Here is an 11,998-nt window from a genome sequence, read left to right as displayed (position 1 = left end):
GAACAGATGTTTCATTTTTATTCCTCATTAGCCTTTTCTTTGGTTTACTTTGAAGGGCTGGTTTCCCAACCGTCAGTCATTTGCCTTTAAAGGAGGAGTCAAATTAAAAAAAGGCTTCCCGCGACTTTCCGTATAAGCACATTCCAAACAAAGAAACAAAGAAACAACATTCCCAGTCAAACAAATTGCAAGTTGATTTAGATCCTGAACAAATAAGAGCATGAATTCACACAGCTTTCTGATCTGTGGGGTCGAGTCGATTTTCTTTTACAATGTCAAGAAATGATTTTGTTTTTACTTGAATTTTTCTTTCTATTTATCTGCATCACAGCCAGGGAGGCAGGGCGCTACCAGCAAGGGTGGTCTTAACATCCAGGTTTGCACATGTTCTTTAAAGGGCCATGAGGTTTGCAATGTTAAGATAAAGCAACGCCTTTGTTTAAAAAAGAATTTGTGTCGCAGTGGTTGGTCAGTTGTTGTTTTGTTGTTGTTTTCTTTCCTTTATGTTTGTTTCTGTTTATGGTGCTGGCTTTCGTAGCGCCCGTCCAGGCCAGTTGTCTGTCAGTGAACACATTTCCCCGGTGAGCTTTGCTGCTTCGAATCATTAGCAAGGGGATTCATCTGCCAGGCAGACAGCAGAACAAAGCGAGACGGCTGATTTTGTTTTGTTTGGTCACGTGGCTTTGTCCCAGCAAGGTGTCTTTGACTTCTTTTTATTGTTTTTCCATGACCATGTGTAACTTTGCTGAGTGTGAATGTGGGGATCGGATGATTTTCAGTAAAACTGAGCGATTTCATGACCCGTTTGCCAAATCGTCCCCCATCTGAATATTTGGTATGACCCCTTTATTTTGCCTGTTTTCCTGACGTAAGCTCTCTCCCAAACTTGTGATTCTTCCTGCAATATGTTGTTGCATATGTTCTATTTTGAGACCACCTTTGTCAATTTGTGTTTGATAATATTTTACGGGGTGACCAGACCCACAAAGGGTTTTTCTAAGACTTAGAGATACTGTATTCCAAAGTGAAGAGAGGACAGAGGAGGACTGAAGACATCGACAACGACAAAAAAAAAAAAGTGTCAATATTTTATTGTATTTTTTGCGCTGCTAAAAGCTATGAATTTGTTTCATTTATACAAAAAAATAACATTACTTAGTTGTGATGTGTCACTTGAGTGTGCTGCTATTTTATAAACATTTGTATTATAATATAATTATTTTACTGCTTAAGAGATACATTCAGAAACCGAAGTAGATGGTGATAGAAGAACATGAAACGAGTATTCGACTGGAAATGTTCATTGTACAGTTTGACCGTTTGCTTAGATAGCATGTCTCGTTTTCCCCTTTATCTATTTTTGCTCTCCTTCTTCAGTCACATTCTGCCCATCAGTGGTATTTCCGATACCTCAAGATTACTGGATTTTAAAAAAACGCAAAATTCATCAGCTATACCTCTGCAGTTAGGGAGCCTGAAACGGAGGGGAAAGAAAAGAACGACGTCTTCTGTTGCTGTTTTAGTTGGAAAACGACTCGCTCGGTGAGATGCGGAAGCCGGAAATATGCAAGGCTTCCACTTGGACTCTTTTGGAGGGGGAGCGCCGTGACGTTGCAACAGCTTCTTTGAGGATTTTGTACCGCAGATAGTTCGAGCATGTTCACTACTGTCCGTGTTGGTGCTACATCTGACTGTGTGCAAGCGAGGGGCAAAAACAGCATTCCTATGATGGCCAAAGTACAGTTCTTGCTTTATATAACCACAATCACTATGAATGTCATTAAATATCGATTCTGTATGTGAGAAACGTGTGTTTTGGTCTAAAGATATTGTGTGCACACCACTGGAACTCCCACAGAATAATGGCTCGAGCTGACCTGTGGCATCCAGTCATACATTTTCTGGAAGTTTCAATGGTGCAGATTTCCCTTCAAATCGCCCGCTCCCCCTCCTCTATAACTCATATCATGTACCTCAAATGTCTGTTGCACAACCTCTGTTCAATAAACGTCTGCTTTAAAGGGTGTGACACCACATCAGCTCACTATTTCCCAGGCCTGTGTTCCTTTTCGGCTGCGTGTCTGTCTCCTGATCAGGACATTAGTTTGTCTGTGTGTAAGTCAGCAGCGACTTTAACTGCATCAATGACGACGATGATGAACGTGGGACAATATGCACTCATCCCACCAGAATTTCAAGCAGTTTCTGCAAATGTGTATGAACCCGTTGATCCAGTCATGCATGCATAGTCACAAAACCAAAACGGGTTCTGGTCCTACTCCTCCTTTGGATCTGCTGCAGATTAAAAGAACCACAGCTGATGTGTTGGATGCAGTACCGTGTACGGTGTCTCCGCAGTGGAGCGTCTGAATCCTGTAGAGCTGCAAAATGTGAGGTGTCGTGCATCTCATGGATGCTTGAACTTGGATGCAGTGTCCTTTCAGGGAGAGATGGCAGAGGCGGGGCCTTGGAACCAGTACCAGCGTTACAATATCTGCTAATAAAGAGGCAGGTAAAAGGAAATACAATTTACATAACTGGTGATTTTAAAAAAACAAAAATAATGCATTGAAAGCCATGCAAGACTAAAGTGCAATATAAGACTGGGATACAGTGTAGCCAACAGTAAAGAGTAAAGTAACATAAAGACCTACAAATGTGATGCGCTGTGCTCCCTGAAAGATTCCTGAGCCGTGTGTGTCCTGCTCAGGCAGCAGCTGCTGTTGGAGAATGTCGGAGTAATTAGGGAAAAGGGGGAGGGGAATCTATATGAATGTCAGGAGTTTCCCAGAAGAGGCACACAGTAACAAGATCATATTAATCACTTCTCTGGTCAGTGGGCTCACTATAAAGGCACGTGTGGCGATATGCTTTTCCACATGTTTTATATTTATATGTTCTAAGAGTCGGTGCAGTCCACATACAGCCATAAGTCTCAAACTCAAGCCAGTATCTAGTCTCTCTTAGTCTAATCTTTACTACTTATCCTCCAAGATTTCTAAAAGTCTTATTTTTAATTATTACCATAACTATACATTTCCCCTTTTAAATATTCAGAGAAAGCAGCTCTTTGTTCAGAACAGTCATTGGACTTTTTGCACTTAGTTCTCATGTAGTGTGTCACAAATCACCTTGCTGCCAAGTGAAGTTCTGCTGAGCAGCTACAGTGCTCAGCAAATTTATTAGACAACCTTTCATTAAAGCAAGAAAATGTGTATTTTAGAAACCTGTTAAAAACTTGTTCAAAATCTAAATATTATATTGTTATTTATCAGGCAAATAACAATCTGAAATCCAATCACAACAACGGTCGCCTCACAGCGCTTTATATTGTACAGTAGATCCTACAATAATACATACAGAGAAAACCCAACAATCACGTGACCCCCTATGAGCAAGCACTTTGGCGACAGTGGGAAGGAAAAACTCCCTTTTAACAGGAAGAACCAGACTCAGGGAGGGGCGGGGCCATCTGCTGTGATTGGTTGGGGTGAGTGAAGGAAGACAGGATAAAGACATGCTGTGGAAGAGAGACAGAGATTAATAACAGGTATGATTCAATGCAGAGAGGTCTATTAACACATAGTGAGTGAAGAGGAAACACCCAGTGCATCATGGGAGTCCCCCAGCAGCCCACACCTATTGCAGCATAACTAAGGGAGGATTCAGGGTCACCTGGTCCAGCCCTAACTATATGCTTTAGCACAAAGGAAAGTTTGATTACTTAACAGAAACTTAAAGAACAGTTTTGGCGTTTATCAATATTGTTAATTTAGGGCAGCTGTGGCATAAACCTTACACACTATCAACACAAGTTTTATGTTTGAAATTTAAATACAGCGATAGTGTAAAATAAATGTAAAAGAAACTGACACGCAGCTTTACAAAGGTCAATATTTACATATTTGTAACATTTGTAAATGTAAATGCATATATGCAAGAAATTTTATTAGAATAAATTCCTTCCAGTTGTTTTTAACATCTACGCCAAAAGATCACGTTCCCAGTTGGTCTTTATTTTAAATATAGGCATAACATTATTAGTATAAAATAATTATAGGATTTTTGATATACATTGTCCTACTATAATACAATTTTCCTTTTTTTTTATAAAATTAAGTTATCAAAAAACATTTTGGACATTGTTAGCATCATATAACTGCATATGTGGGATTTAAGTTCACTCTGTCTTCCTAAAATTATGACAACAGGCATAATGGCTGGTAATATGCAAGGTCAATATTTATGCTAAAAACATGTTTTTCTCAAACTTTGTCAGAAACTCTGACAATCCTTTGCCTTGGATAATATCCTTAGTCCAATCCAGGGCCATGCAGAGATGTTTAAAGGGGCAGGTGCTCAAAGTTAAAAAGGGGCACCTAGAACCAGGCTGAAGAGCAACAACACACGTTCATGAAGAATCTAATATGGAAACGCATCAAACTATATCACTGTCATCAGGTGGGGACAATGCAAAGCAAATGTATGTTTTTGTCATGGTCCCCGTGTCTGCCCGGCTGACCCAGGTTGGCTAGATATGTTTCTTGTTTTCCTTTCCCTCTCGCTGTGTGTCGCCTGGGCGGAGCTCATTGCGGGCTCCCGCCCCTGGCCCTCGCACCTGTGGCTCATCACTTCACCAGCGTCCACTACTTAAGGCAGTAGCTGGAAACATCTCATTGCTGGACTACTGAGTAACCTTGGATTTTCTTTCCCTTGGAGGCCTGGGCGAGCTGAGTTGCTGGTGTGTTGTGTTTTTGGAACTGTGTGAAGAGCCCCTGTTTCCGGACCTCCCCTGTGCCCCTCTGGATGCCCCCCTCGCTCTCTCACCTGTATATAGTTGCACCTGGTGTTGTGTGTTAATAAAAGGAACTGCATTTAGCTTCCCTTGTCTGCGCATGAGTCCATCCCGCCTTGTGACAGTTTTACTGATGGATACAATGTTGCTGTTGAGGAGTTGCTGCTGCTGCTGGAGGGCAGGGCTGTGTTGATCTGAGAAGGTAGACATTAAAGAGTCCACAGGAGAGATGGTAGCCGATTAAACAAGTGTTATGAGATAATAAAAGGTAAAGAATGGTGACAGCACTTGGAACCATAAGACAACAAAACTGTGAGAAGTAAACTCGCTCTGCCTGCGACTCACTCTTTGCCTCTCTTCCATCTCCTCGTCTCATCTGTCACTCTCCACTTCCTGTCCATCTGAGAACGAGGCACAAACTGCTACTGAATTAATCTATTATTGAATTATCCACACTTAAAAACTCCTCCACCTAATCCATAATAAAGTAATGATAGAAAAATGTTAGAGAACGAAAACATTGTGTTTATTATTGTTTTTATACTTGAATGCAATGCAACAACTGGTGCAGGTGTCATTGTGACCTGTGCTCTTTGTAATCCAGCTGCTGACGGATCCGCTGCCTCACACAGCGCCTTCTGTCACTGTTTCCTCCTCATGTCCTTACAGAGCCTGTCTGGACAATATTATATCATGAGTAATAATTCAAAAAAATCTATACACATAAAACACGCACATACAGTGACATTTTATACCTTCTCAATGACACTGTACATACTATGGCCACAAGTTTGAATCATAGTGCTGATCCAGAATCCTTCCCTTATTATTTATTCCTAGTGCTACAATAATAAAGTAACGAGTATAAAACAATTAAGTAATAAATATAAAATAATGTATTTATGGCGATTCAGTTTGTTTGACTATCCACTCTGTGCAGGCAGAAAGTTTATTAAATGAGATACAATGTTGCTGCTGTAAAATCAGCATTTTATCATATTTGAAATATAAATTTAATATAATCTGTTTCTTAATGCATTTTCTTTAAAAACACGTGTGTGTGTTTTTAATCATAATTATAATAATCCATAATTATGTGGATATGCATATTAGATTATTCATAATCTAATAATTTATCATTTATATTATTTATATTTAGTGAAATATAAGCCCTCCTGAAAGGTTTGAGGTCGCTCAAACGGCAAAAAAATGCGCGTGCTCTTTCGAGCTCATTCCGGGCTCGTAACCAGCGCGCTCTGCCGTCAAGTGCGAGGATTGGTTAATGATAGTCATGTGACTGATGCAAGCTAGACCCTTTTATTTAGCAAAACTGTGATTAATTGTTAAATATTATTGTTGAGGGGCACAGGCAGGAAAAAGGGCACCTGGGGCACCCATCAGGAAAGGGGCACGTGCTCAAGCCCCTTCCGCCCCCCACCCTCTGCACGTGCCTGGTCCGGTCCATGATGCTTTTTTGCAAATGTACTGCTCCTCCTGTCACTGACAGTTGCATTAGGTGCTAAATACATGTGAGCTTTTACACTAATATGCAATCTTCCTTACTGATGATGTTACGCATTAAAGATTTACAGCTCCTACTACGCCTGTTTGAAGTCAGCACATTTTGAGTTAAAGAAGTTTGCAGCTTTTCAGAAGCTTGAGGCTTTGACACAAACTCAAAGTCACCAATTTGTTTACAATTCAGCATTTTTTTCTGTTGCCACAGAATCTGACAACTTCCACATGTACATGAAAATATAACAGATTTGCATGTGGCCCCAGAAATAACTGATATCCTACAAACAGATAAACATCCTGTTTGTTTGTTTCTTATTATTTACTATTATGTAATTTTAGCTTTACTTTAGATACTTGAAATATTTTTCGATTATACAACTTTTGTACTACTAAGCTACCTGTGTAGTAGTATAATGCATGTATAATGCATCATATGTGCACGTCTACATTTTTTGTAAACTGGCCTCTCTTTAAGAAAAAATCCCAATCTCAGTGAGACTAGCTGCTCAAATAATCTCCCCTGGATGTCGTAGTCAGTGACTGATCACAGGTGTGTCGACACCTTTCCAGAGTTCATCTTCATAATAATATCTGTACCCTACAAGCGTGCAGTGGATGGTGTCGGGCTAAATATATCTGTGGGGGTGATGCGCTTCTGTGGCAGCTGTAATTTCCCCCTGACGCCATAAACCGGCGTTCCTGTGTTCCGTCACTGTGAGACTCGTGCAATGAGTAATGCGTCTTTACCCGGTCTCTGACTTGCGCAGCATGAAAACGCTAACATTTGGGCTGACCCTTGTTCGACAGTAAGTTCATCTGACGATAATATATTAAGTTCAGCACCACAGGGTTCCGAGTAGCGCGACTTGTACTTTGACAGACTTCAGTCTGTCGTGTTTGGAGGGGTTTTAAAACGTGTAGCAGTGACTGACATGTGTTTATTTCTATCGTGGTCTTATCGTGGAGTTCACGGAGAGCGGCTTCTAAGCTAAAACGAGGAATATATGATAAGAATATATGATAAGAATATATGATAAGAATATATGATAAGACTGTGTCTCTCCCAGCGGGTTTGTACCGTTTGTTTAGTCTGTGCGACGTTTCACGATGGCCACCAGGGGGCAGAATAAACGCGGAACAATAAAGGTTCATTCATTTACAAAAACAAAAAACGGTGTGTGGATTTTTGTGGGTCAAAGGTAAAACCACTAACACACACCACATATTGTCCGAAGATACCATGAAAATAAAATCAATATTAGCAGTGCAGACTCCAAATGTTTGTTGTCTTTGTAATTTATTTGCATTTTGCGTGTCACTGGGGTTCAATCTGTAACTGAGGACTTGTGAATTTCTTTTTATCCTGACATTGCATTTATGCATCTATGCATTTATTTTGGCCATTTTGATTAAGTGATTCAAAATAACTGAATCATAAAAAAGACGTGTTAGTAGCCAGTCGTCATTAAAAGTATAAGTACAGGTTTGGGCATACAGAAAGTCATGGCTGTGAGCAACACGTTCATGCTGGGTGTAATAAAAGATTTGCATTCATGTGGTAACAGATGTGAAATCAAACGAGTGCCTGTTGAGCACCAAACTCTGTCAGTGTTATCTCCTGTCATTTATTTCCTACAGTGGGGAAACTCAGTACAACAAAGATGGTCTGCTGCAAGGTAAAGAATGATTCTAAATATTTGTTTCATTAGAATAAAATTGCTTGTTTTGGGTAAAAAAAAAAATAGAATAATGGAGCTGTGTTCACACCAGGCGCTGCTTCATTCTAATTTCCCCTTTTCCTTGCACCCAGGCCAGGCTATAGACGCACCTTTGTCCGAGGCTGGGCTGCAGCAGGCAGAAGCTGCAGGGCGATACCTCGCCCATGTCAAGTTCACCAACGTGTTTGTTAGCAACATGCTGCGGGCAAAACAGGTAAACTATGAACCTTATACAACAGCAGTGTAAAAAAAAAGCGTCTGGCCTTTCAAAAGATCCACTTTGATTTATTTATTTTATCTTGTGAGTCTGTGGATTTGTTTCTGTGTGTCATAAAATTTCACAGGTGTGGAGATGAGATCTAAATGAAGGCTCAGTTGGAAGATAAATGCAGTCGGACCTTTGAACACTGAGCACTTATGTAATTCTGACTGAGTACTCGTGGCAGACTTATAAAAGCCACCCTCCTCCTCTCTGTAATCAGATTACATTTTGTTTTTGTTTTTCCATCCAGACCACCGAAACAATAATGAAGCACAACAGCAGCTGTTCCGCTCTAGAAATGGTGTGTGACCCTCTGCTTATAGAAAAGGCGAGTGACCTCAAAACTTACGAGAAAACTTATTGATCAAATGTTTACGTGCCAATGAATAAGTTCATCTTTCAGAGCTTTGGGATAGCTGAAGGGAGGCGGTTACAGGACGTCAAAGACATGGCCGAGGCGGCTGGTCAGACGTTTCCAGGCTTCACACCTCCGGGAGGAGAGACGCAGGAGCAGGTGAGGCTGAGGTTGTATTATTGTAAAAGGAGAGAGTCTTGGTGAAATTCTGGATCACTGATAATGAAAAATAATAAATAATATTCAGGCTTATTGCCAAGACTGAATTATTTACTTTCTTTTTATTCTTGGGAAACAACAAAATACTAAAAACAAAAAGATGAAAAACACTCACAGTTCTATTGTTTTTCCACTCTTCATCTCAAAAACAGATGTGGCACTGGTGATAAACACGGGCCATAAAAGTCACCCTATTGATGTCAGGTCGTTGCATCCCTGCTGATTATCTGGTTTTCTGTTATTTATGTGGACATTAATAACATCTGTAATCTTTTGAACCCGACCCCTGAACCATAAAGCGGCTCAACATACCCAGGGTATCTTTCTTTTATCTGGATACACTTACGCTATCATCGGCAGTAAGGATAAGCGGTCACGTAAAGCTGGCTGTCAACTCGTTTAGTTACCGAGGGTTTCCCACCCGCATTCACATGAAAGATGTGGTGTTGGCAGCATCTGACCAATCACAGCTATGCATAAGATTACCAGCAGTTGATCAGCTGATTTTACAAAGTAAATGATATAATAGCAAAAATATGAAGAAGTTAAACACAGCACAGCAGCGTGAGTGGAAGAGCACTTTAGTATTAATAGTGCTGAGTTACTATAATAAGAAACATCGTGCCAGCTGTGAAAATTGCAGCTCTGTCATCAAAACATGGGAAAATCTGATGGATTAAAATCTACTGTTTGATTAAACGAATGTTTCATCCTTTCAGCTGCAGCCTTGGTTTGAAATGCACATTTGATATAAGGACAGCAAGTGGGATACAAATAGATGGGATCATGTGTTCATGCTTTAGTTGTAAAACTGTTTGCAGCCAACAGGAAAAAATAAGCTCTATCTAAGAATTTATATTTCGTACTGATCAACAGGGAAATGCAAAGATATTAGATGCTACTGAAAAACTTTAGACCCTCACAGTGATGCAAATAGAGAATCGATTGGTCAGCTGGTCAACCGGACCTGCTTTGGAGCAGGTTAGCATAGGTTACCGTGGACATACAGAAAACCCAGGGTTAGCCCTGACGTTACCCATATAATATGAAATCTTGCTTCTTAGCACAGGCCTCTGGTTTTATTTATTTATTCACTTCATGTTTGTGTGTTAATGTGGTTCCTGGTAACACATCATGTATAAAGATCAGTCACAAAGGTGCATTTGAGTACTTGGTTCCAGCACGATATAGCCATAAAGTTTTACAGTTGTTTAGTTAAGATTAAAATGAAGTCTTGAGTTCGAAGTACTCACAGGTCACGAACTACAACATTTTGATTCCATCGCAGAATTGTCTGTAGATTATTTCTTTCCTGAGTTTCCCCGTATCTCTGTTTGCTCTCTTCTTCATCTTCAAACAATCCATCCTCTAACGCTCATCCAGTTCAGGGCTGGAGCCTATTCTCTGGACAGGTCACCGGTCTGAGCAAAGACAGAGAGAGACACAGAACTGAGGCTGCAGTGCTAACCAGCTCACCGCCGTGCTGCCCAGTTCCTTTATATATTCCTTCAAATATGTTTCTGATGCAAAAGATCCCACTTAAGCTTTTTTTCTAAAGTGGGATCTTTTGCACATATTACACTAAAATTAAATCTTTCTGCACACTCTGGATTGATACGAGGTATCTTGGTGTAATGTACACATACTTCCACTAGGTGGCAGGAAGCATTCACCTCCTAGCTCTATAAAGTTATGATTAGCATATCATTGTCTTCTTTGCATCAGCATGACTGAATTTCTTGTGAATCTGTGAAAGAACATTGGGCTGATCAAAGTACATGCCCGTGTGTGTGTGTGTGTGTGTGTGTGTGTGTGCGTGTGCGTGTGTGTGTGTGAGGACAGGATGTGAGGAGGAGGAGGGGTTGTTGGAGGGAAGGATGTTCTATTTCCAAGACACCTCGTCAGACTTCGTCCATTATGTTCTAGCTTGGACATGAACTCTGGTCAAATCCAGGACGTGACCAGCACATCGTGATGGTGACGCTGATCTTCAAATATAGATTTGACATAAGCACAGAGCACTCAAATCCTCTGCAAAAGGCCTGCTCCCTCCCTTTTTTAAACAAGTTGCAGGTTGTTGCATCAGAAAGATGTGCAGTTTTTATACCAAAGGATGTGACTATGAATAAAACGACCTTTAACCTTTATCCCTCAGCGCCGTAGGAAGCCTGGGTCTCATTCTACAGTATGTACAACAATAGAAGCAGGAGAACTTTTCATAACAGATTTTTGCTCTGCTCAGGTGAAGGAGAGGTTCAAAGAGTTTCTGGAGAAAATGCTTCAGCAAATTGGGGCCGAACACTTCAGCGAGAGAGGGCAGGACGACTCGTCGTTACCTGCTCCGTCACAGGCGTCTCCTACTGAGGGGAAGGCCGACGATGGGGTCAAGGATATCCCCGTCCATGCTTTGGTGGTCACCCATGGGGCTTACATGTGCGTGGTGGTGCGCTACTTTGTGGAGGAATTGCACTGCCGCTTACCTCTGGGTTCTGATAAAGCACACGTGTTCTCTCTGAGTCCTAACACGGGCCTTTGTCGGTTTATAGTAACTGTGAGAAAACAAGACGACGAGTTCATATTATCAGGGATCCGCTGTGTTTTTATCCACAGGGGGGACCACGTGAAACGCAGATCGTGACCTTTTACGTCCTTTTCTTAGGGTTCGTTTAAACAGTAATTAAAGCACCTTCGCTCAGCCTCGGATCGTTTGTGTTGCAGGAAATTTCATCATCGCGTTGTTATTGTCTGGCTGTTCATTACTACAGACGTGGGCGACTCTGTGGTTTAGTGAGGCCTCGTTTCTAAATTTATCCTGTAGGGGTCCAGAAATCTGCACAAGAACTCGGAGTAGTGTTTACTTTTTGGAAATCAGTTCCTTTTCCATTGTTGTGAATTAACACTTGAGTCAACAAGGACAGACGAATGTTACGAGCCCATTAAACTGTGGAACGTGTGAACGGTCTCTGTGTTGCTGTTTTTCAGTCCACACATTTATTTAGTAAAAACTGCTGTTTCTTAGATAAAGGAGTCTGTGGCGTGTGCGACTACTGAAATACTTTACTGATGTAAAAATGTACGTTTGCACCTGTGATGGTTCTTTCCTGATAAAGTCGTTTCGATAAACTCAGCTG

The 11,998-nt window shown here is 41.0% G+C and overlaps 1 protein-coding gene across 1 annotated transcript; it reads left to right on the top strand.

Moving 5' to 3' along the window:
• Positions 1-6,697: 6,697 nt before the first annotated feature.
• On the top strand, positions 6,698-11,965 carry tigara (TP53 induced glycolysis regulatory phosphatase a). The gene is made up of 6 exons (XM_084932744.1): positions 6,698-7,119; positions 7,952-7,989; positions 8,124-8,245; positions 8,544-8,621; positions 8,697-8,807; positions 11,110-11,965. Exons 1-6 carry the CDS (start codon positions 7,049-7,051, stop codon positions 11,503-11,505), a joined length of 816 nt encoding a protein of 271 aa, XP_084788870.1. The 5' UTR covers positions 6,698-7,048; the 3' UTR covers positions 11,506-11,965.
• The last annotated feature ends 33 nt before the right edge of the window (positions 11,966-11,998 follow it).

This window comes from Perissodus microlepis, chromosome 7 (assembly GCF_051167445.1).
Source record: "Perissodus microlepis isolate ML-2025 ecotype Zambia chromosome 7, ASM5116744v1, whole genome shotgun sequence".
NCBI classification, from domain to species: domain Eukaryota; kingdom Metazoa; phylum Chordata; class Actinopteri; order Cichliformes; family Cichlidae; genus Perissodus; species Perissodus microlepis.
Note: the sequence above shows the minus strand (reverse complement) of the source record. Positions and strands in the feature narration are given on the sequence as shown.